General features: G+C 43.4%; 2 protein-coding genes and 1 long non-coding RNA gene across 5 annotated transcripts in view; 2 read left to right on the top strand and 1 right to left on the bottom strand.

Annotated features, from left to right (window-relative positions):
• MED14 (mediator complex subunit 14) overlaps positions 1 to 2,218 on the top strand; it is a 65,919-nt gene extending 63,701 nt beyond the window's left edge. For all 3 annotated transcript variants that reach the window (XM_023249311.2, XM_023249312.2, XM_023249310.2), the window contains one exon: positions 1,563 to 2,218. In XM_023249311.2, coding sequence (XP_023105079.1) covers positions 1,563 to 1,636 — 74 coding nt within the window. In that variant the 3' untranslated portion in view covers positions 1,637 to 2,218. The remainder of the gene's footprint in view (positions 1 to 1,562) is intronic.
• LOC111558753 overlaps positions 1 to 7,705 on the bottom strand; it is a 58,979-nt gene extending 51,274 nt beyond the window's left edge. The window contains exon 1 of the long non-coding RNA XR_002739889.2: positions 7,574 to 7,705. This is a non-coding gene — a long non-coding RNA (uncharacterized LOC111558753). The remainder of the gene's footprint in view (positions 1 to 7,573) is intronic.
• CXHXorf38 (chromosome X CXorf38 homolog) lies at positions 6,211 to 24,610 on the top strand. Its single transcript, XM_011291694.4, has 7 exons — positions 6,211 to 6,476; positions 6,646 to 6,780; positions 12,597 to 12,716; positions 14,598 to 14,747; positions 15,267 to 15,446; positions 22,385 to 22,547; positions 22,997 to 24,610. Exons 1-6 carry the CDS (start codon positions 6,261 to 6,263, stop codon positions 22,544 to 22,546), a joined length of 963 nt encoding a protein of 320 aa, XP_011289996.2. The 5' UTR covers positions 6,211 to 6,260; the 3' UTR covers position 22,547; positions 22,997 to 24,610.
• The last annotated feature ends 506 nt before the right edge of the window (positions 24,611 to 25,116 follow it).

The raw sequence follows: 25,116 nt of genomic DNA, 5'->3' as shown, positions 1-25,116 counted from the left end.
CTTCCACTTCTTACAATTTTCTGCTTTCATCCTTTGACTTATCTCTTCTTTCAGCTAAAAATAGGTCCTTAAAAATTAAAGTTTAAAGCTAAAAGAATTTTCAAAGTAGCAATCCAGTAGAACTTTGATGATAACGCCATTCCTTCACCAGCAGATGATTATCATTATTATGTCTTGTGGAATTTACAATTAAGAGGAAAGAATGTTTTGATCCTATTGGGATCAAACAAGTTTTTCTACCTACCAATAATGAAAATGTGTTTTTAAAAAGGAAAAAGAAGGATATAACTTTTCCTTTTATTTGAGAAATTGTTGGGATGTTTTGGGAGTGTTTTTCTTTCTTTTTTTTTTTTTTTTCTTTTTTTTTTTAATTTCTACCTTAAACGGGGCAAACTTTGGGTTTTATTTTCTTTCTGTACCGGTTGGAAAGAAGCGTGCAGTAACTTGCACAGGGTCACTGCACATCCCACCCTTGGCCAAAAGGCCATTCATTATTCAATTGGGGTCCCTGGTTCTCTCACTTGTAGCCACTGTAGCACCAGGCCATGCTCCAGGACAGGGAGCCAGCTTTTGGTTTATATTATTTACAGCTGGTTTCAGTTGATTATGTCTAAATATATGTCATGTTCACAAGAAGTAAGAGGCAGGGTCTTTGGTTTCTTTCAGCAAAGGGGAAATCGAAAGGATGAATGATTAGCCTCCCCTCCACCCACAAGCAAGTCTTGGTTTTGGATTGTTGGTGTGCCATACTTCAGCGCCCCCCCCCCCCCGAACCCATTACTTCTCCCCTCCCAGTGAAGTGCTTTTACGAAAAATCACTTTTTTTTCCATTGAATTTAATGTTGAACTCCAGAAGTTATCATTTCCGTTAATTTTGAGAAAACTCCAATATATGTCATAGAACTGCACTGTCCAATATAATTGTCACTACTGGCCACATGTAGCTTTTTAAATTTAAGCTGATTAAAATGAAATAAAATTTAAAATTCAGTCACACTAGCCATAGTGCACATCTAGAATACTTCCATTAGTGCAGAAAGTTCTACTGGACAGTGCTATCGTTAGACATTTTTATCTGGTCTTTGAAGCGACATTAGAAGGACATCATAGATGTTGTAGCTGATACACAAATATGAACTAGATCTTTGCATTAGCTTCAAAATGCATAAACTGTCCGCAGCCTCGAAACCCAACTTTAAAGGCTTATCCAATGCTCCAGTGTTTCTATGGAGAAACTCTAGGCCTATCTTACTACGTTCACACCTAACTGGGACTTACCCAAAATTTCCCCATGAGGAAAACAAAACCCTAACCAAGTATCATTTGATACTTAACACGAAAGCTTAATCTCCTATAATCTGTGCAGTTAAAATTTAGTCTTTTATTTTGACCCTTAAAGTTCTTTCTGATTTTAGATTTTTAGATTTAATTTAATTTGATTAAATTTAAATTAAATTTAATTTAATCTGATTTTTAGATTTAATTATCCCTACCCCCACCGGTGTGTTGACATCATCTTTCCTGTATTGCGAATAGCTAATGACCATTTTTCTCTGTTGCAGGTGAATGCACAATATTTGCAGCTGTTCGTGATTTAATGGCTAATCTTACACTGCCCCCTGGTGGGCGTCCATAGACACTATTGTTTTTAAACCAGGAAGGCTGACAAATGAGACAAAACAGCAAAAAAAAAAAAAAAAAAAAAAAAAAAAAAAAAAAAAAAAATCTGAATTTAGCCTTCAGTTTAAAAAGAAAAAGGACTTTTTTGACTTTTAGAGATAAATATTCTAAACTGGCAAAAATTTTCAGGGTGCACTTCTTTCATCAAAAAGACCATCAATCTTTTGTATAGTGAACTTGTATAGTGTGTTTAAATGGGACACATTTCAAACTAGGTAAAACATCAGTGTCCGCTTGCCAGTAATAGATTTAATATTCTGTTTTATACTATAAAGTTATGGAAATGCCAAACTTGTTTATTTAATTGTTTTCTTATGTTTTGGGTGTAATAGTCCTTCTTTTGGTTTTTGTTTGTTTTTTAAGGCAGGTCTGTCTTTTTTGAATACTGTAAAACTGTGATAAACTTTATATTGAAGCTGTATTTTAATATGCCCGCTTTGAATCCTTACATGAAAATGTTCTGGGAGTTGTTATAAACACATCCCAAAGCAGCAATATTTAATAAAACTAGGTTTAAAAAAAAAACAAAACAGTGACACTCACTTGTGTGTATATCAGCTCTATAGACTTCTCAGGGCCTCCCTTCATCTTTCACCTGGTGGGGCCAGTAGTTAATTTCTAATGATACATGTCTGGAATTTTACCAAAAACATCCGCTTCTTTGTTTCAAGGTTAATTTATTTTCTTCAAACATTCCTAACTTGACCCATGGTGAACATTTTGCACCTTAGTTGTCTTTTAGTGTAGGATTTGGGTAAAAAAGAAGGAACCAGTCTTTGAGAAGAGACAGTGAGTAGTTCATATTGATCAAGGATCCCAAATTACTGCAGCCATTCTCATCCATTGAAGATACGGGAACTTTTTTCTGTTAGGCAAATTTAGCTTACAGGATGCTTCTGCATACAGCATTTAATAGGAAACACAGAACTTGGATGTCCTACCCTTGCATGAAATTTCTGTGACATTTCTTTATCTTGCTTATTAACCTCTCCCCCTTGCCTCCCCCACCAAAATTGGGGTTATTCTACACAATCCCAACTTAATTCATTGTCACCAAAACGGTACAATGTTTTGCTTGGAAGAAACCTGGCACAGTCCCCCCACTTTGAAGAATCCAAGATCCAGTGCCCATCCAGGGTCACATGGAGTTTCTGGTGCTGACACATCTCAGCAGAGTTTCCTTTTGGAGCACTGTGCTCTCTCCCAGTCAGGGACCTTTTTAAGCTTCAAAGAATGTGATCAGAAGCAAAGGTCTTCTGGTGACTTAAATGTTATTTGGGAAAGTTTTTTTATATGATAATACTGCACTGAATTATCTGGTCACTGTAATATTGGCCCTCCAGTAAATTTTAGATGTTCTAATTCCCCTTTAAGTTGATTCGAGCTTCTATTAACTATCAACTACCAAATTCTAGTTTCAAACATCTCACTGCAGTTATATCTGTTCTCAACTTTGCTTGATTCTCCATTCACTTCTGGTCAGAACTGAGGCCTTCTTTGCCTTTCTTCTGTGTCTTATTTCTACCTTTATCCCCTCCTTCTTGCCAAGCTCTGTGCTATTCAGGAGCAGGTGACTGAACTTTATCCTTCCTTTAACCTTTATCCTTCAGTTTTCAGTTCTCCTTATAATGGGAATCACATCAGTTTGGCAATCTACGATGTCTTTATCAAGGGTCAGCACTTTCCTATTTGGAGCTGAGTCCTTTCTTTCATGTAGAAATCTACATGTATGTACAAGAAATGTATTTTTATCTGCAGGACAATATTGTCTCAAATTTTACAAGCAGAGTAAGCTTTTCAGGTATCCTCCCTTTTAAGTGGTTTCAAGACATTAATTGTATTTTTAAACATGATGCATTCAGTGGACACTTTTTTTCCTGATTATAACTCATCTCCGAATGCCTTGTGCAAATCAAAAGATAGGATTCAGTGAGCAGAATTTGCTTTTGCTGCTTAAGAGTAAACCCATGATACGAATTTTGATATGCTTGGGACTTGGAATCGGTATATACTTTATTAAAGCTTTGAAAATACTAGCATTCAAATCTTAGGTTCCATGACAAACCATGTCCTTTGCCTCTTTTGTTACCCAGGTTCAATCAAAGGGACTGGATGCCTATAGTGATTTTTTTTTTTTTTCTGATAGGTGGTTTGGGTCTTAACTTTAAGGTGTTTTCAATGTGATTTTAGTAATTTTGGTAATAAATTTATACAAGTTTCAGAGAACTACCAACTCTCTCTAGTTAATTTTCACGGGGATATTTTGGATAATAGTCTGGTTTAGTATTAGCTTGATCTCAAAAGAAGAAATTGGTCCCGATTTGCCACCTTCTTTTTTTCATTTGTGGAAATGATGTTTTGGAATGTACAGAAAGACTTTCAGAATTAGGAAGAAAGCGAAAAATTCAACAGAACATATCAAGTTATTAGTAACAGGGGCTGAACCTTAATGTTTGAAAGTTTACCCTCAGCTACTGCAAGCAGAAACTAAAATATACATGATAATGAATGTAAATACCACTAATAACGGTGTTGCAGTTAATACAGTAACTCGTTCAGCCACAGGATACTAACAGTCTGTTAGTCATTCTTTGGACCATGATTAATTTGATAACTACAAGAAGTATAATTTTGATATAATTTGGAATCTAGTTTCTATATAAAAAGTTCCTTTCTTTCATGATTTTTCCCCTCCAAGTACTACCTGTTATATTTTACTTTAATATTTATTATCCAAGTGTTCTTTTTTTTTTAATGTTTATTTTTGGGAGAGAGCATGAACCAGGGAGGGGCAGAGAGAGAGGGAGACAGGATCCAAAGTGGGCTCCACGCTGACAAGCAGAGAGCCCGATGTTAGGCTCAAACTCATGAACTGTGAAATCATGACCTGAGCCAAAGTCAGACACTTAACCAACTGAGCCACCCAGGCGTGCCCCCCTGCCAGGTGTTCTTGATCTAAAATCAGTATACAGAAAATTTTAAGAACTTACCAGAAACTTAAGGGAAAGGGAAAATGTTCATGTGTGTTTCACTATTTCTTGTGGAATTTTCTCTTTCATTTCGTTTGATGGGAGTGGACAGTATGTCTAAGGGAATGATTTGAAGTTTACTTTGGATGGATTTAGTATCGAGGTTATTAAGAGAAAATAAGAGGCCAGACAGCATTGTGCTGCACAACCCCAGGACATCATATCTCACAATCTTCTTTAAGTCGCCTCCACTTCCAAGTGGCCAAGTGATTTATTCAAATACCTTGCCCAGGAATATGACATTGATGAAAAGGCACATTTAGATCAATATAAAATAAGAGCTAATATTCACTGAGAGCTACTATTGTCAGGCACTGGCCTAAGTATTTCAGTGTGTGTTTAATCCTCCCATCAACTCAGTAGGATATGTATTAATATCCTCCTTTTACAGACGAGTAAACTGAGGCCCAGAGAAATGAAGTTTCAAATTTGCTGAGGTAAAATTAAGTTTGCTTAAGATCAAACAGCTAAAAGGGGGCAGTTTGAGTCCAGAGCTAGCATTCCTACACACTGTGCCACTTTGCTTTTAACCATGAAGTCAGGGGAAAGTTTTGTGTAGGCTCTTCCGCCAGAGCCTTTGACTCCACACAATTTTAACACTTTTCCAAGCTCAAGAAGCTCACTAAAAAGCAACTAAAACTGAAAGGACCTCTTGTCACATAGGGTTGACAGTCCATTACCTTCTGACCCTCATTACACTTATTCGGAGCTTAACTAAGACTGCCTTATGTAAGAAGCGCTAATTATAACCGAGAATACTAAATAATCATTTAAGCTAGATGCTTCAGGACCATAGTGGAAGAAGCTCTTACCGGGCTCAGGGCAGTACAGCCCTCCAGGATCCAGGGCATGCGTCGTCCCTGTTTGCCTCTGCTAGATGGCCCAGTGGCGGATGTTTTTGAACTTTGTGTCACCTTGGCACACTGCAGGAGCATGGTAGATGCGTGGTACAGGCAGCCGGCGGTCACACCGCACTAATGCCTTTATTTGCCACAGCCAATGTGTGGGCTTAGGAACTAAATAAACTTCATAGAATTGTATAATGCAAGGAACATCTGTAATTCAAGAAGTGTACCTTGAGCACCTTACACATCTCTACAATAAAAGAGGCACGGACACCAGGAGGGGGAGTCGAATCGGGGACTGGCAGGGTTTCAGTTTGGGGAAATAGACTAGAGGGCGGAAGAGTTTCAGGTACAGGCTCTCTGGGCAAGCACTTGATAAAGGAATCAGGCGTCTGCGGTCCTCTAACGCTGGGGTGGTGCACGTACCGGTTAAGCCAGAAGGCTCCGCCCAGGGATCAAGGAGGCTGCGCGAGGAGCTCAACCCCCTCCCTTCGCCGTGCTCGTGGGGCCTGCCTCCAGGCGGGGCCAGGCCGACTGCGCAGCCGCCGCCCACTGCGCAGCCGCCGCCCACTGCGCAGCCGCCGCCCACTGCGCAGCCGCCGCCCACTGCGCAGCCGCCGGCGACGGTGTCTTCCCAGGCTTCCGCGCCTGCGCACTGCCGCCTGCCCCGCCCCTCGCCCCGCTGCCTCCTGGGCTCGAGCGGGACATGGTGCTGTCTGAGCTGGCAGCGCGCCTCAACTGCGCCGAGTACAAGAACTGGGTGAAGGCGGGCCACTGCCTGCTGCTGCTGCGCGGCTGTCTGCAGGGTTTCGTCGCCCGCGAGGTGGTCGCCTTCCACCGCGGCCTGCTCGCCGCCGCCCCCAACCTGGGCCCCCGCGCCACCTGCCGCAGCGGCTCTCGGTGCAGCCCGCGCGCTCGTCAGGTGAGGCCAGGGCCGGGGACCTTGGCCACCGCACCCTATCCCCTGTCCTGGTCCCCGAGCGCGGTGTCCCGAGCCCTCCCTGGGGCGGGGCCGACCGCAACGCTCCTCGTTCAGTGCCCAAAACAGCACCCCTCCGCCCGGGACCCCTTCTCACCGCCGCCCCCTGTAGTTTCAGCCTCAGTGTCAGGTATGCGCAGAGTGGAAAGAGGAGATTTTGAAACACCACACCAACAGGAATGGAGACGTCCACTGGGGAAACTGCCGACCGGGCCGGTGGCCCGTCGACGCCTGGGAGGTGGCCAAGGTAAGCACCTGCTCGGGAGGATAGGAGGTGACCCACCAGGTAACTGGTCTGTTGAAGCCCAGAGCCTCATAAACAGATGCGGGAGAGAGGAAAGGGTGTTTGATATAGGGTCTAGTGTTTACGAGGTTCAGGGCTGCTGTACTGGATCTAACCTAGGTTAGGGAAGTAGAAGCTTTCTTCTACCTTTCTGCTAACAAGGCAGTTGAGTTTGCTACCCGCTATAAGGAAAATTTCGACAAGAGATGCCGACACCAGATGTAGAGTGAGCATCATGAGCACAGGCCCAGCTAAGGAGTAAAACTTTGAGGAGGTCGCGGTGAAGTGTGCAGCCAGATAGAAGACTATTAGGCCTGTTTTCAGATCTTTGCACTATGACTTACTAGCTGAGACAATTGGGGAATTTTTAAGAACTTTTTGATGTTTGCTAGAAGCCCTGTAGGGAGTGGGGAGGGGCAAAGTCACTTCCTAACACAAATTAACTTTTGCAGTCAATCTGCATACTAATTAGCAGCCAGGCACAGGCTTGGTGCCGGGAAAGCAGGGATCAGAATCCCATTTCAGCTGCTGCTGTGTGACAATAGCCCAGCCTCTGTACCCTAACCTCAAAAATGAGGAAGTTGGACTTGATCAGTGGCCACCAGGCTGGTGGCTATCGTGGACCCATAAACCCACCACATCTACACCCTCTTCCCCATTTTTTTTTGTTGTTGTTGTTGCCACCATAGACTTGCCAACTTTTACCCAGAAAAGAAAGAAACCCAAAATTCTACCCTTGACTGTGACTGTCCCTTACCTGTTTGGTCTTTGTTGCTGCTTTCATACCCCTGGCATCCTCTTGAAGCCCTTGCCACCTGTTCATGCCCCTTTCTGTTGCTGTCATCAAAAGACCTTCCAGTCCTGCCAGAGTATTTATATTCTCTTCCCAGCCACACCCTCCTCTTTTCTCCTCTCTGAACTTGCATGACCCACCCCCAACCCTGATAACACTATAATCTGTTTGTGCTCAGGGGAAGAATCTCTTGAGGGAGCTGACTGGTTTCTTTCTTTCTTTCTTTCTTTCTTTCTTTTCTTTCTTTTCTTTCTTTTCTTTTCCTTTCTTTTCCTTTCTTTTCCTTTCTTTTCCTTTCTTTTCCTTTCTTTTCCTTTCTTTCTTTTAAATGTTTATTTATTTTTGAGAGAAACCAAGAGAAAGAGTGTGAACGAGGGAGGGACAGAGAGAAGGAGACACAGAATCCGAAGTGGGCTCCAGGCTCCAAGCTGTCAGCACAGAGCTCAACACGGGGTCCAAAGTCAATGCAAGATCATGACCTGAGTGGAAGTCAGACCCTTAACCAACTGAGCCACCCAGGCTTTTTTTTTCTTTCTTTTTTTTTTTTTTTTGAGTTTATTTATTTAGTTTGAGAGAAAGAGCATGTGAGAAGGACAGAGGGCTCCAACTCACAAACCATGAGATCATGACCTGAGCAGAAATCAGAAGTCAGACGCTTAACCCATTGAGCCCCCCAGGCACCCCAAGGTTAGCTGACTGGTATCACTTTTAGTTCTTGATCACGAGTCCCATTGCTCTGGCCTCGCCTGTGTATAGGGCTCCTGTTTCTGGAGACAGCTGTTGCTGCCTTTCCTTCTGTAAGCTTCCACTCCTCCACCCTCACCCCCAGCTGCTGACTTTTTTCCTGGAGTTGATGCATGCCCTCAGATACATGCTTCTGCATCTTTTTGCCAGACCTACCAGCCTATCTCCGTGTGCACCGTCTTCCTTCTGCTAGAGTTGGAAGGGCATCTCTAACCGCCTTGGCTCTCCACTTGTGTGTCAGACCACGTTCCCTCCCACCTACCCACAGACTTTCAGTCTTCAAGTATCCACTCTTTCTCCCTGTCAGCTTAGTCCCATCACCATACAAATAGCTTTAACGTTGCCTCAGTTTATTTAATTTTTTTTTGAAAAAGAAAGAAAAGGTTAAACGTAGGGTTACCACATGACCTAGCAATTCCACTTCTAGGTTTATACTGAATGAATTTAGAAATATACGTCCACACAAAAACCACACACATTTGTGTGTTGAGTGTTCCTAGCAGCACTATTCACGATAGCCGAAATGTGGAAACAACACAAATGTCCATCAGTTGATGAATGGATAAGCAAAATGTGGCCTGTCCGTATAATGAGGTGTTATTTAGCCATAAAAGGAATGAAGTTGGTTGAACCTTGAGAACATTATGCCAAGTGAAAGAAGCCAGGCATATATTATATGAAACGTCCAGAATGGGCAGATATGTAGAGGTAAAAGGTTAGTGGTTGCCAGGGCCTGGGGGTAAGAGGGAAGTGATAGTGAATGGAGGTAGAGGGCTTCTCTTTGGGGTGATGAAAATGTTCTAAAACGAACTGGTGATGGTTGCACAACCGTGGGAATATACCAAAAACCACTGGACTGTACATTTTTTGTATCGCGGTGTAACTGACATATGACATTGTATCAGTTTTAGATGTGCAACAGAAGGGTTTGATAGGAGTATGGAGTGATTGGCCACATCACCATACATAGTTACAAAAAGTTTATTTTCTTGTGATGAGAACTTCTAAGATCTGCTGTTTCAGCTACTTTCAAATACAACACAGTATTATTAACTACAGGCACCATGCAGTACAATACATCCCCAGGACCTATGTATTTTATAACTGGAAGTCAGTTCCCTTCGACCCCCTTCACCTATATTGCCCGTTCCCACCCCCCACCTCTGAAAACCACCGATCTGTTCTCTGGATCGCTGAGCTTGGGTTTTTGCTTTGGTTTGGTTTAGATTCCACGTAGAAGTGGGATCACACAATATTTGTCTTTCTCTGACTTATTTCACTCAGCATAAGGCCCTCAAGATCCATTCACATTGTTGGAAAGAACTGTATGCTTTGAACTGGTGAACTGTATGGTATGTGGATTATATCTCAATAAAGCCGTTTAAAAAAAAAAAGCTTGAATAGATATTTGGGAAAATAAAATTTTAAAAGAAAGAAATGCTTCCCTTGAGCCATTCCCTCTAGCACTCTCCCCATCTCTCTGCCTGCCTCCCATGTGCATGCCCAGCAGAGCGTCTCAGAAAGGGTTTTATGCCTGTTGTCTTTCCCTCAGCTCCCGGTCACTCCTCAACCCATTCCACCGTGGCTTCTGCCCCTCCCAGCACACTGCATCTATTTTGTCGGCACACTTGACCTCCAGTTCTCCAGCCTCATCTTTCTTACCTCTCAGACATTTGGCTCTCCTGGCCACTCTTGAAACAGTTGTGGCTCTGTGACATCATTCTTCCCCACAGGTTTCCTCCTCTCTCTCTGGCTCTTCCTCCTCCTCGGCCTCCTCCTGGTCCTCGGTGGACATTTCTCAGGCCTCTTCTGTCCCCCTCTTCTCTTCTGGGGATATCGCCCCGGCCATGGAGTTCACCATTAAAGACTACCCTTATGCTAATGGCTCCCCATTTCGTATCCCTGGCCCTTCCCATATGCAAGTGCGTGCTCGACCCCCCTCCTTATTCCCTCCTGGGGACTTTGTATTTACTCCTCGAGCAGGACTCTTCATCTCTACCACCACCACCCCCCACCCCCGCCACCAAACCCACGGCCACACTCCAGCAGCAACTACCTACAACCACCCTCGATTCATCTCTCCCTCTCCACCCCCTTGTTTACACCTGCACAATAGTTGTGGATGCTTCTCTCCATCTCCACGTCACAACTCTCACCTCTCCTGCCTGGCCTCTGGCTGCAGCCTCCATCCCAGTCACCTCTGCTGCTCTGGTCATTTGTGGTCACCTCTGGTCCGTTCTCCACACTGCAGGATGTGTGGTGTTCAGGGGTAAATTGGCTCATTTTCTTCCCTTGCCTAAAACCCTCACGTGGCTTCCTGATATCCTTCGAATAAACTCCAAACCCCTTTCCAGAGCCAGTAAAGCCCAGCACGATCTGGCCCCTGTTTGTTTCTCCAACTTCATCTCCCCCTACTCACTGAACACGCAGTAGAGGATAGTGAGAGGCAAGTAACAGGTGTTTCCCACCACGTGCCTTTGACATCTGGAACACGGTGGCATGCAACACCATTTTAAGAAACTCCTTTCAGTGGCAAGGAGGCAGCAAAGCCTCGCTGTCGGCTTCTAGTTCTGAAGAAAGGGAATAAGTCCTAGAATAAAACATTAACATGGGAAAGACAGTTTTATACTGGCAAGAAAATGCCAGATGGGACGTTCCTTGTAATAGAAAAGAAAAACTGTGCCTGGTTTTGAGGCACCTAAGAGCCCTTCTTAACTTTGGGATTATCCTCCCAGCGGGAGCTGAAGTGTTTTTTGTTGATGATGGTGGTGGGTTTTTTGGGTTTTTTTTTCCCGTTTTACTGCCCTGCTTTGGCTGTGATAAGTTAACTTCTTTGTAAACATTGTAGCATCCACTATAGACTTTCAGAGGATCAGCAAGTCAGTGGCTGTTAAGACATGAAAAGACAGTGGTACTGGCTACTGTATCTTTTTTTTTAATGTTTATTCATTTTTGAGAGAGAGCGAGCATGAGCGGAGGGGCAGAGAGAAGGGGGGGGGCGGGGGAGAAACAATCTGAAGCAGGCTCTAGGCTCTGAGCTCTCAACATAGCACACGGGGCTCGAACTCACAAACGGTGAGATCGTGACCTGAGCCAAAGTCCGATGCTTAACCGACTGAGCCAGCCAGGTGTCCCCCAAAGTTCTTAATTGTGTGAGGCTCCAGTGGAGGATTCCACCACCATCAGGAACATAGCCATGACTCTCCTTGGGGTGTGTTGGCACCGACCACAAGCCCTTTCTGTAATACCGTTACGAGCAGCACTATAGGAAATGTGGTTGCCTGCCTACTGAAATGTGTCTGTTTTCAGGAAAATAGGTCTCTCTATTTAGAGTTCTTATTGCAAGTAATTTTGCTTATGTCATCGTTTCTAGTTCCTTGGCAGGAATGTACTCTTGAGCTGCTGAGCTTGGTAAAATTATTGCATTCAGATGTAAATTTGGAACTGTTGCAGGAGAGAAATATGCCCAAGCCTTGCTGTGACACCATTTTGGGGGTCTGTGCCATAAAATCCTACAGAAGGCAAGATCACACTAGAATGAGGCCCTTCTGATATATCTAGTATCTCAAACCCTAGGATCCCATGTGCAACTCCTAGGTAGGTCATGCTCACGTTGCACTATCAGCACGGTAATTGCCCACATTTATGGCCTGTTGGTTTACCGTGTGCCGGACACCGTCCTTCACCTGCATTAACTCACGTAATTCTCACAACATCCTTCGAAGTAGACGAGGACAGTTATCCCCTACTTACCAATGAGGACTCTGAGGGTAAGTAACTCGCCCAGGGTCACCCAAGTTGGCAGGTGGCTGAGGTGGGATGTGAACCTGGCTCTATCACACTCCAAAGCCCAGGCTCACTTGGGAGTAACTATCACTTTTAAATTTTAAGTCGTCTTTAACAATTCAGCCACTGAAACCTCAGGAAGGAAAAGGGGGAAGAAAAGGACTGCTTTCTACCTATGCTTCCTGCTTGTCCACCATTACGAAAGGACAGATATGCCAAGTGTTGAAGTATTTCTGATAGCAGAGGGATAGATAGAGCAACCCTTCGGTTATCACACTTGGCCAAGCCTCAGCTCTGACACTCTTTCCCAACCTGTGTTTTGGACTCACAAGGCTCTACCTTGAAACCGCAGTAAGAACATTCCAATCAGCATTTGGGAAACAGGTAAGTAACATTTGCCCACCGGTTCCTCGGGTTGGAGGAGACTCAGGTGTCCCTTGTGCCTCCCCTACTCTAGGCCTTCATGCCCCGAGGACTGGCAGACAAAACAGGCCCTGAGGAATGTGATGCCGTTGCCCTTTTAAGCCTCATCAACTCCTGTGATCACTTCATGATTGATCGAAAGAAAGTCACAGAGGTAAGAGCTGTCACATGTAAAACCATCCAGTGAGGGGCCCTTGGGTGGCTCAGTTGGTTAAGCGTCCAACTTCGGCTCAGGTCATGATCTCACAGTTTGTGGGTTTGAGCCCCACATCATGCTCAGATGCTGACAGGTCAGATCCTGGAACCTGCTTCAGATGCTCTATCCCCCCCTCTCTCTGCCCCTTCCCCACTCATTTTTTCTCCCTCTCTCTCACTCAAAAATAATTAAACATTAAAAAATAATAATAAAAATAAAATCATCCAGTGAGAGTCAGTCGGGTCGGTGCTGTGAAGGACAGCTGAGAAAGACACCCTGTGGTGCTCAAGCAGCCGTGCGCACACCCACGTAGCAGACGGTCTCTCCCCAGAACAGTGTCGTGCGGGGAAAGTTAGACTTTGGCTCAAGGTTGGCAACACTAAGTGGGCTAGTGGGGCCCACGTCGCATGCACCTTCTGTGTGTCCAAGAACCCCTATGAGAATGCAGGTAGGAGACTGGCCCCTGAGTTCTCCCTCACTGAAGTTTCCCAACACCTTGATCTTCTTCTGTTCACTGCTAAAATAGATGAGCCACCAATTTCTCTCCCCTGGTCTGCCATAAACAGAAGTCAGGTAATTTTCCATATTAAAAAAAAAAAATAGGGGCGCCTGGCCGGCTCACTCAGTGGAGCATGTGACTCTTGATCTCGAGGTTGTAGATTCGAGCCACACGTTGGGTGTAAAGATTACTTAAAAAAATAAAACGTTTAAAAAATAAAAAATAAAAAATAAAACAGAGAGGAGTGCATCACTCTGTCGGTCATGTGCCAGCATTTGAATCCTGCCCTTCTGAATCTCTTTGGCTAACCCTAACAGACAAGCAGTCTCCGAATAGATCACTATGCTTGTCAGATTTCCTCTGGGGGATTTAGACTTTCTCTGTTTCACCAGAGAACAGCTCTCGCACATTGATTAGTCTGAGGGTTGTCGAAAAGAGTATACAACGTACCTGGATTATATATAACGTATAGAGAAAATGCACATGTATTTTGCTGGCATGCTAGCAGCTGGAAGAACTGAGAATCTTTCATAATATCAGCAGACAAAAACTGTCACAGTACAAAGTCGACCTCTTCATATCTTTTAGCTAAGAACGTGGAAGACTTTATGTGAATTGTATACTAATACGCAATGAGACAGAAGCATTTGTTATACAATATAGGCAAAAGTTGATTTTGTTTTCATCAGACTTGCCACATCAAAACACCCCCTTCGCCCACCTTCCTGGAGCTCCAACAATATTTAAAAGAGTTTTGCATTGTCTGCTTCAGCCTTTGGGTATACGTAGAGCCAGTAACCAATTCTCTTGCTCTTTGGCAGGTGGTTTTGTTTGTTTGTTTGTTTGTTTGTTTTTGATAAGAGTGGTCTTTTTTTTGTTGTTTTTGTTATTTGTTTGTTTGTTTTTGAGAGAGAACGAGAGCAGGAGAAGGGCAGAGAGAGAGGGAGACAGGATCCGAAGTGGGCTCTGTGCTGACAGCAGTGAGCCAAATGTGGGGCTTGAACTCACAAACCACGAGATCACAACCTGAGCCCAAGTCGGCTGCTCAAGTGACTGAGCCACCCAGGCACCCTTGGCAGGTGGTTTTAAGTTTAGAGATTTGGGAGGTTGTGTAAGAGATAACCAGCCAGTCACAAGATTTCAAGAGCCGACGATAGTTGTAGGCCTGTTTGTATTTCTCACTCGTTACTCCAAGTAGCAGGCGGTCAAACATCCCCCGGAAGCCTTGTGGATTTCAAAATTAACAAAGCCTTTCTGCAGTTTTTCTTGGGAAGTCCAGAATTTCCATTTACCCCATCATTTGACTTGGAAACCTTCTATCTTTTTTTGCCTTTCTGTAGGTGATTAGATGTCGTAATGAGATCATGCATTCTTCAGAGATGAAAGTGTCTTCTCTGTGGCTTCGAGATTTTCAGATGAAGATCCAAAATTTTCTGAATGAATTCAAGAATATTCCAGAGATTGTGGCAGCCTACGCCAGAATAGAACAGGTAAAAATCAGATTGAACAGTTCTGGCATAAAGAACTAAGGAGAGGGGCGCCTGGGTGGCTAAGTTGGTTTAAGTGTCTGACTCTTGATTTCCACTCAGGTCATGATCTTGAGGTTGGTGGCATCGAACCCCACGTCAGGCTCCATGCTATAGCGTGGAGCCTGCTTGGGATTGTCTCTGCCCCTCCCCCGTGCATGCACAGTCTCTCTCTCTCTCTCTCTCAAAATAAATAAATGAACATTTAAAAAAAAAAAAAAAACTAAGGGAAAAAAGCCAACTCCAGTCACTCATTTAGAATTTGAAGTTTGTTGGATTTAAATGAAATTTTAGAATGTAAGCAGGGGGAAAAATGTTGATATGAAATGCAGAATTGTGCTGGGCTTAAGAAGCTTTTCTGTGGTCACAAGATATTACTAAAATGGATACAGTCAAAGAGGTTTAGTTATAAATTCTTTGAGCAATCCAATGAAACATCTTTTCCATTCCATTATTCATATATTTGTTCGATGATTCAAACAGCTGTTGACATCTGACTGGGCTGTTCACATCCCTGCAGAAGATCAGCTAGATGGATGTGAATATGAAACAGGAGTTTACCTGAGTGAGAGCCAAGTAAATGAAATAGAAATGGAATTACTAAAGGAGAAACTTCAAGAGATCTATCTTCAAGCACAAGAACAAGACGTGTTGCCTGAAGAGGTAAAAAAAAAAAAAAAAAAAAGTATTCTATTCTGTGTGCGAGTAGACCAAAGAAAGGCACCAGGGAGGAAGAGTAGCTTGTTTCAACATATTGCCAGTTATGTTTCTGATTTATAAGTCCGATCATTTCCAGGAATGCATGTTCTTTTGACACAGACTAACACTACCTTTAAACAAATATTTTCCCTCAGTCAGCAGACATCTGAGTGCCTAATGTGTGCACAGAGTGGCACAACACGGTAAGGGCTCCAACAGGTTTCTGAACAAAAGGCTCTGGGGATTCTCTGCAGGTCGAGAGGGGATTGCAAAAAAAGACTTTGCTGAGAAGATGCTGTTGAGCCAGGACTAGGAGGATCACGTAGGAGTTTGGCAAACTGGCATGAGTGGAAGGGTGTTCTTGGCAGGAGGGACAGCACTTGCAGAGGTATAGAAGAATAACTTGGGCCTGAGCAGTGGTAAGGCCAGCATAGAAGATGTGGTCAGATGCGAGGGCAGTCAGGTAGCTTGAAGCCGTATTTTGAAAGGTTTGTTGTGCTGTTCCAAGGGGCTTGGACCTTATTCCTAAAAAGCAGTAGGGAGCCAATGGGTGTTTTTAGGCCAGAAAGAGTTAATCAGATGGATCCAGTATGGCTTTTAGAAAGTTAACTCATGGTAGTTGGAGGTTGGAGACTTGCAGGATGGTGTCATAGCCGTGCGAGATTGGAGAAAGGACAGAAACTAGAGGTGCGGTGGAGGGGCCGCATTCTGGAGGCATTGCTTGGGTAGAGCTGATGGCTCTTAGTGGATGCTTATATTACTTGGAGTGTGGCATGGGGCTGGAAGGAGGTGGGGAAGGAGGGGGTCAAAGGATCAACAAGGTTTCCAGCTTAGGCCCCTGCAGGCTAATGATGGCCGTAAGTCCTGATAGGGAATACAGGAGAAATGAATCCCCTTTGTTACATGCAAGGTATAAAAAAGCAAACAGTGTTCTGGTAAAATTCAGACGTATTCCAGTATTTGCTGGATTGGAATTTTACATCACCAGGAGATCTTGGACAAATCATTTTTCCTCTCCATTGTACCTTATCCAAGCAAAGTAGTTTTGCTGGTTGCCTCTTTAAACACAGAGTGTTTATTTACTATAAAGTATTTCATTCATTAAGCCATGCTCCTTACTGGTCCATATGCATATGTTAATCATTCTGACCTTGACCTAGGTGATTCATTCAGCCTGGTGAGCTCCTAATTTAGCAGCGGGACCAGGTACCACTGGTTTCTGGATGCTCCCAGCCCAGCACAGCATAGTTGTTTACAGTGATGAAGAGGACAGTTAAGTCTTGTATTTTCTAAACCCGGGTGTTTTACCTTACTTTATTTTAAAATACCATTAGAACCAGGGGCATCTGGGTGGCTCAGTTGGTTCAGCATCCAACTCTCAATTTCGGTTCAGGTCATGATCTCAAGGTTCGTGGGATCGAGCCCTGTGTTGGGCTCTGCACTGACAGTTTGGAGCCTCCTTGGGATTCTCTGTCTCCATCATCTCTCTCTGTTCCTCCCCCATTTGTGTGCTTGCCCTCTCTCTCTCTCTCTCTCTCTCTCTCTCTCTCTCTCTCAAAATAAATAAACATAAAAAAAATAAAATAAAATACCATTAGAACCGGCCCCAATTTTCTTTCTGCTGGTTTTGTTAGAAGCAGTGTAGAACAGAACAAGACAACAATGGGGTTGGAGAGGAGGGGTCAGACTCAAGCCCCTTGAGTGGTCACTAGCTCTGTCTTCTCTCTTGAGGGACCTGTGGTTCTTTTTTTTTTTTCTGTGTAACACACAGCAAAATGCATCTGTACAGGAGCACACTCAAGCCAGGAGTCTGTGTAATTTAGAAGCTGGAAGGGAACCTGGCGGTCACCATATCCCCTGCTTTACATGCCGGGCAGCAACCCCAAGGAGCAGGCAGGAACAGAAGAGTGTGAGGGTTGGCGCAGGGGTCTCCCTCCTCTGGTCCTGTGCCTTTCCACATGCGGCACTGCAGATCTCATATCGCTGAGGTGCTGGCAGCTGTCAATTCTGAACCCTCATTACCTCTGCTTTACAGAGAGGAAACTGGGGTTGGGTGGCCGGTCCTCTGCATCCCAAAGCCTCTATATAGATTTGATAAATTTGCATTTTTCCTGCTTTCTGTTCAGTAGACCATGGCATTTCTCTTGATATTTCAATTGATCAAAATGTAAGTTAGGATTGATTGGCACATTATCTGAAAGAATTTGAAGGTTGGCTTTCCATGATGCGTGGAACTGATCTCTTTTGAAAGTTCCACACCATACATGATTATCCACATTCTTTAGGGTGAGCCTCCAAAGTCTGAAGATTTGCTAAGCCAAATGGCAGTGAATTGAAAATGTCATCAGCTGCGGCTGACTGTTAATTTCAGCTGAGGTCATGATCTCGCGGTCCATGGGTTTGAGCCCCACATCAGGCTCTGCGCTCACAGCACGGAGCCTGCTTCAGATCTTCTGTGTCCCTGTCTCTGCCCCTCTCCCTCCCTCTCTCAAAAATGAATAAATGTTAAAAAAAGATTTTTTTTTAAATTCAGCTAAAGCATGTCAAGTGCAGTAAGTGGCTAAAAAATATGTAAGGAATTTGTGCATTCTTTAAAACCATTCCTGATATCTTAAACCCTGGTGAAGGGACCATCTCCACAGAGACCCCTGGGGAGACATAAGCAGAAGGGGCAGTGACAGATGTACCTGACTCAGTCAGAAAAAGGATTGAAATGACCCTTCATTTATTATATTCCAGAAAATACTTACGGAGCATGTACCTACTATGTGCCAGACACAGTTCTAGAAGCTTGGTGTACATCAGTGACCAAAACAAAGATCCCCGTAGGGGGAGACAGTAAAGAGTCAATGTAGTAAGCAAACGGCGCTTCTCAGCTTTAGAAGAAGTACTGTGTCAAGCACAGAATGGGGGACGAGGAGTAGCAGAGTGGGGACGAGTATCAGGTTGCAACCGGGTGGTCAGGTTGGCCCCCTGGAAAAGGTGAGGATTAGCCATGTGCACATGTGCAAGGAGAGCCTTCAGGCAGGGGGGACAGCAATGTGAGCAGGATGGCTGGGGTGCGGATAGAGAAAGAAAAGCGTGTGAGGAGGTAAGAGAAAGTAAGGCGAAGAAAGCAGGTCATATTGGCCCGTGAGCCATCAGAAGGACGTAGGCTCTTAATCCCGCGATGGCCGCTGTGGGACAGGAACAGGGAGACACACAAGGAGGCTCCTGCACTTACCGGGTTCAGACCAGGACAGAAGTGTAGACATGGTATGGTGAGAAGGTGCGCACATGGGGGCATGTAGAGACGTCAAAGACAAGTCCAAGGGTTTGGGATTAAGCAGAAGAATGGGGATGCTAAGCATGTTTTGCCTAGAGCAGCACATGGCACATAGTAGACTGGCTTTTGATAAGTATTTGTGGAATGAATGTACCAGACACAATGCTAAGTTCTTGGAGTAGATTATTTCTTTTTTTATTAAAAAAAATTGTATTTAATGCTTGTTTATTTTTGAGAGACACAGAGCATGAGCAGGGGAGGGACAGAGAGAGAGGGAGACACAGAATCTGAAACAGGCTCCAGGCTCTGAGCTGTCAGCACAGAGCCTGACGCAGGGCTTGAACCCATGAACCTCGAGATCGTGACCTGAGCCGCTGTTGGATGCTTAACCAACTGAGCCACCCAGGCGCCCCAGAGTAGATTATTTCTAGTGCTCACAAGAATCCTAGGTGGTGTTGGTAGCCTCATCTTTCATTGGCATATGTGGAAGTGAGCTCAGAGAGGTCAAGTGTCTTACCCAAACTTACACAGCTGGTTAAGTGGTAAAGCTGGGCTTCAAAATCCAAGTCTGTCTGACTACATTCCGTGATTTTTCTAGTACTTTCAGTTTTTCCATCTCTATTTCCTCTTCTCCCTTTACATATAAACGTGCAGAAGTCTTCCCTATTCTTAATTTTAAAAATTTTTTGACTGTGTCTCTGCACCGCCCCCACCACCCCACCAAACTAAAATAATCACCCCTCTTAAGCACATTTCAAGGGCACAGAGGATCAAGAGGTCACAGCAAAAGGATCACAGTGCCCAAGTCATCCAATCAGAAGGTCTCTGGAGAGGGGGAGGAAGGCCCCCACTCCATCTTGGAGTGTGTGCAGTTCGCAGACCCAGCCAGCGGTGTCATGGGCATCTGATGGGAACCCAGTACCAAGCACAGGCATAAGCGCTAACAGTGCAGTATCCACAGTTACCAACGTGTGCTGGGGGTAATGTCGTCAGTGTGATCTTTCACATTTTTATGGTTTCCAGATTTATTATTTAAAGCCCAGGTAACTTTGAGGAGCAGTAGACTTGCTTCCAGCTGTGTAATAAACAGCCTGTTCCCCTCTACTTAACTAACCTGTCTGGAGATCTCTGGCAGTCTTTAGCTCCTCGCTGGCCCTCCCGGATCCCTGTTCGTCCTAGCCACAAGCCACAGCCAGTCTTCTCCCTCCCTCCCATCCCGCCATCATCCAGCATCTGGCTGTTTCATGTGCCTACATCACAATAACCTGAGTGCGTGCTTAGCTTACGCCCCACATCTACTGCATCAGAATCAATTATGAATTCTCTGTAAAGTTTAAGAACCACCACTCTGCTAGGAGTAAGGTACTCCATTGCTTTTCTTCATCAGATTTAAGTCATCTTGACTTAGCTTGGAGTTCAGGGTCCCCCATTAAAAAAATTCACCATGCCCCCCAAATATGAGTGGCTCTCATTTAAGCAAAGTGACTGGTTAGGGGATCCTGAGGATAAGCCCAGTGAAAACACTTCCATTGTACTATTCTGAGAGTACTTGTATTAGTTTAAGTGTTGGGAAGTATGCATTATTGGTGGGAGTTTAAATCAGCACAGTAACCTCTATACATGGTAGTTTGGGCAAAATCTATTAACAGTAAAAGAGAAAACTCAAAATTAACACCACGTTCCACTTCTAAAAACAGATCCTACAAATAGCCTGTCACTTGTGCAAAATGACACGTGTACCAGGTTAGTTACTCCAGCATTATTGCTCCTAACAGAAGACTTGAAATAATATGTTAAAATGTGAAGCATCCATAACTGAAATACTATATAGTCATTAAAAAAAATAATGAGGCCCCTCTTTCTAATCTGCCACAGGAAAAAAATCTCGGTTGAGGGACATCGTCTAGTATGCTGCCATTTGTGTTTTTTAAAATGTGTATGTGTCAGTCATAGTTATTGTGAAAAAACTTTTAAATGTGTATGTATACATGTATATATGTGTGCTCACATGTAAGTCTCTGGAAGAAACACAAGAAACTTTGTTGTGGTCCCCTCTGAAGATAGGAGCTGGGTGACTGGGGACAGGGTGGGGAAGAATGACTTTTTACCTTGTTCCCCTGTGTTCATTTTGAATTCTGTACATGTACATTTATTACTATTAAACATACATATATTTTATAAGTAATATACACATATTCAATAGTAATAAATGTGCAGCTATAATTCCAAATGAAAGGGCATCATTTTGTTTTAATATTACAGTATACATATATATGTGTGCATACATGTGTGCCCGTGTGTGTGTGTGTGTGTGTGTGTGTGTGTGTACATACACGTATAGAGATAGAGACAGATATATAGCCCTTTCCTACAAATGCAGGAAGTTTTTTTTTTTTTTTCAAATGCAGGAAGTTTTAAAGCAAAAAGAATTAAAAATTTTTTACCCATTTTTATGAGATGTAATTGACATGCAGCTTAAGGCATACAGCATGATGATTTGACCTACATATACTGTAAAATGGTTACCACGGTAAGTTTAGTTAATATCCATCTGCTCATACAGATACAAACAAAAAATAAGAAAAAAACTTTTCCTGGTGATGCGAACGCTTAGGATTTACTCTTGTAACAAATGTCCTGTATATCACACAGCAGTGTTCCCTGTAATCATCGTGTTGTACATTCCATCCCTAGTACTTTTTTATCTTATAACTAAAGTTTGTTACATTTTGATCCCCTCCCTCTCATTCCCTCTCTGCCCCACCCCATCGCCCCTTCAGGTTACTACAATTCTGATCTCTTGGTCTTTGAGTTTGCTTTTGGGGCTTTTTTTTTTTTTCTTAAGATTCCACGTATAAATCATACAGTATTTGTCTTTCTCTGACTTCTTTCACTTAGCATAATGCCCTGAAGGTCCATCCACGTTGTCACAAATGCAGGATTTCCTCCTTTTTTTTATGGCTGAATAATATCCCATGGTATATATTTGTACCACAACTTCTTTATCCATTCATCTATCGATGGATACTTAGGCTGTTTCCACATCTTGGCTGTTGTTAATAATGCTGCTCATGAACATGGGGCTGCAGATATCTCTTCCACATGGTGTTTTCATTTCCTTCAGATATATTCCCAGAAGTAGAATTGCTGGATCTCATGGTAATTCTGTTTAATTTTTTTGAGGAACCTCCATACTGTTCTCCATAGTGGCTACACCAGTTTACATTCCCACCAGCAGCGCACAGGGGGTCCCTTTTGACCACATCTTCACCAGCATCTATTACCTCTTGTCTTTTTGATGATGGGCACTCTGACAGGCACATGGTGAGATTTCATTGTGGTTTTGTTTTGCATTTCCCTGATGATTAGTGATGTTGAGCACCTTTTCATGTACCTGTTGTACCTGAGTTGTACGAGTTCTTTATATATTTTGGATGTTGGCCCCTAAAAGCAAAAAAAAAAAAAAAAACAAAAACAAAAACTTGAGACAAGCAGACACCCCTTTGTGTAGCCCCAGAACCAGCTACTGGTGGACACATGAGCAAGAGACAGTCTTGAAGCTAGTAAGTTTTTCATCAGAATTATAAGCCTGCTATAAAATTTTCTAAGCCATACATTGTGTGGTTTCCTCTTGCAGATCTTAAATCGACTGGAAGTAGTGAAAGAATTTCTGAGAAACAATGAGGATCTTAGAAATGGTCTTACCGAAGATATACAGAAGCTGGACAGCCTCCATCTACAGCATCAAAAACCAAGTTCAAAGGAACCTGGGGCACAGACACCTGAAGGGAAGGCCTGAGGTGAGTTTAGACCTATGAGGTTAAGTAAGGATAGAATAACCTCATCTCTCTGATGCCTGTTCTCTTATGTAAGGCCATAATGAACTCACAATTTAGTCTAACCCGAAGTTTTTCTGTGTCCTTATTATTTGAAAGAAAGGACACTGAGCCCTGCGCTCTTTCTAATTGATGGTTCTCACATCTGTGAAGTAATTCAACATAATCTGCCTGTCAGCTGTGTTTAGTCAAATATACCTGAGGTCATTGGTCTAGTCTTAAGTAAATCAACTTTCTAACATAATCCAAAAGCACATCAGCCCTAAAATGACACCAGGGATCCCTAGCTCTTCCCTGTGGCATTACTAGCAACTTGTTAATTTCCATAAGAAAAACTTGTTAAAATAACTGTCTTTGGTGTTTTACATTTTTCCTTTCAAATAAAGAAAATTAAACATTTTCTCTTGTTTTAGGCTGCCCTTTGACAAAACCCAGGCATGTTATGTGAAGGTCGGCATGGCTTCAATCTCAGCCCTTCTTTTCTGTGCAAAAGGAAAAACTTAACAGAGTGCACCACCCAAACAAAAAGGAATTTTTGTTGTCTTTTCTTGGACTTTCCTTTGACTCTTTGGGAATATTTTTTTTTAATATTCGTAAGCTTGGTGTTGTGTTATCTGTAACCCACCAAAAAATGTTAGATACTGTTGTGCCAAAACTTGCTGTCACCCAGGGTTTTTGTTTTTTTGTTTTTTTTCTTTTGTTTTGGTTTATTGGTTTTGCGGGAAGGTTTTTGCTATTCTTTTCTGATCCTAAACTTAAGCTGCTTAACACAGTAAAGGCTATTTGGCCAGCCCTGGGCGAAGGGTCACAAAGAGTTCTCTGCCAGCTGGCACACAAGCCCTATCCCTACCCCCTTCCTAAAAAAAGTCTCACTTACGAGGGGTGCCCAAGGGGCAGGCTGTGATGTAAATCCTTCCTTTTTGAAAGAAGGCAAGAAAAGAGATTGCCCATTTTCTAGCCATTTCCAATTTAGTACAGAACTGTTGCTACCTATTTCTGGTAGCCCCGGGCACTAGGGCAAGGAGGTGGGCCCAGGCTGGTCAGTGGGGACCAGAGAACACAGTGACTTGATTGACCAAAGCAGGCAGAAGGCCCATGCCAGTCTCACAAACGGGAATGTCGGGGATAGCTTCGCAGTTACTGACCTGTTTATGGTACTCCTGGGAAAAGTCAACTCCCGTGGCAATCCCCTCTTTCCGCTCATTAATATCCTGAGTGCACAGGGCCTAGCCCTCATGTGCTCCACGAATATTTGTTGACCGAAGGATCCACAGATCGCTTATTCATACACATGAATGTTAGACCATTAACTAAACCAACCTGGTCCTTTGTTATGAGATTTAAGGGTGAAATACCAACATTCTTTTAGAAATTCAAAGGCATCATTTTTCTTTCAGATTGACAGATTCATTTGTACTTCCTCTATCCCCAAAAGTCATCTACTTCTGACTTTATCCTGTCTGTTTCCTAAACTGCAAAACCACTGTCCAGTCATATGCAGTGGTCCGGGGGATCAGCCTCACCCTTCCCTACCTCTGCTCCTGTTCAAAGCCAGCAGCGCCTAACTGGGCCATGTCACCTCTGGACCTTCAGGAACAGAATTGCCTCATTCCCCGCTTCCTGGAGGAGATGCTTCCACTCCAACCCCAAATGAAGCCATCCTCCTTTGCTTACTGAGCTGCCCATCAAGGATGTGACCCTGTAGGGGCACCTGGGTGGCTCAGTCAGTTAAGTGTCCGACTCTTGATTTTGACTCAGGTCATGATCTTGTGGTTCGTGGGTTGGAGCCCCACACTGGGCCCCACGCTGACAACTGATAGTGTGGAGCCTGCTTACAATTCTCTCTCCCCCCTTCCTTGCTAGCGCACGCTGTCTCAAAATAAATAAATAAACATTAAAAAAAAAAAAAGGATGTGGTCTCTAGAGAATGGGGAGAGGGTGAGGTGTATTTGGTATATTTTTATATTAAAATGAGTGTAATATAATGCTGTAAACCCTGGGTAAATACAAACATGCCTGTAACTTAACTATTTGGTCTTGAATCATACATTTTCTTTCTCCCTTCATTTCATGCAGCTCCTTTAGAAGACATCAACAGTAAAGTAAGAATTTTCATTCATCTCACAACTATCCCCAAACCAAGAAGTTTGCTGAAACATTTCCTAGCTTCTAGATACAAGGTACAAGAGTTGGGATCAAATTAAATTTTGAGTCCCTAACCAATTTAAGACCTGATTTCTAACTTTAGGAACTTAGGGTTATGAACACTTTCATTTCATGCCCCTTGTATCTAGTTAGCTTTTCCTTCTCTCTCCAACATTTATCACGTGTCAGCCACGGGTCAGGCCCTGGAATAGATGCAAATGTGAGGATTCATAGGGTGTGGACAATGGTATACCTGCTGTCCTCTCTGGATTTATTGTCTGCTCTGATAAATTCAAGATACTGTTCAGAAAAACATTATGCTGGCAATGTTTAATTACACTGAAATTGAAGAAAGGAAGACATGCCCAGAGAGAGCTTTAAAGCAAAT

The sequence above is a fragment of the Felis catus genome, chromosome X (genome assembly GCF_018350175.1).
Source record: "Felis catus isolate Fca126 chromosome X, F.catus_Fca126_mat1.0, whole genome shotgun sequence".
NCBI classification, from domain to species: domain Eukaryota; kingdom Metazoa; phylum Chordata; class Mammalia; order Carnivora; family Felidae; genus Felis; species Felis catus.
Note: the sequence above shows the minus strand (reverse complement) of the source record. Positions and strands in the feature narration are given on the sequence as shown.

What these genes read in the sequence shown, in the direction of transcription:
- CXHXorf38 (XM_011291694.4), top strand. Translation starts at nt 6,261, where the DNA reads ATGGTGCTGTCTGAGCTGGCAGCGCGCCTCAACTGCGCCGAGTACAAG. An exon ending in GCAGCCCGCGCGCTCGTCAG is followed by an intron (nt 6,477 to 6,645) that starts GTGAGGCCAGGG and finishes CGCCCCCTGTAG; the next exon opens with TTTCAGCCTCAGTGTCAGGT. An exon ending in AAGACGTGTTGCCTGAAGAG is followed by an intron (nt 15,447 to 22,384) that starts GTAAAAAAAAAA and finishes TTCCTCTTGCAG; the next exon opens with ATCTTAAATCGACTGGAAGT.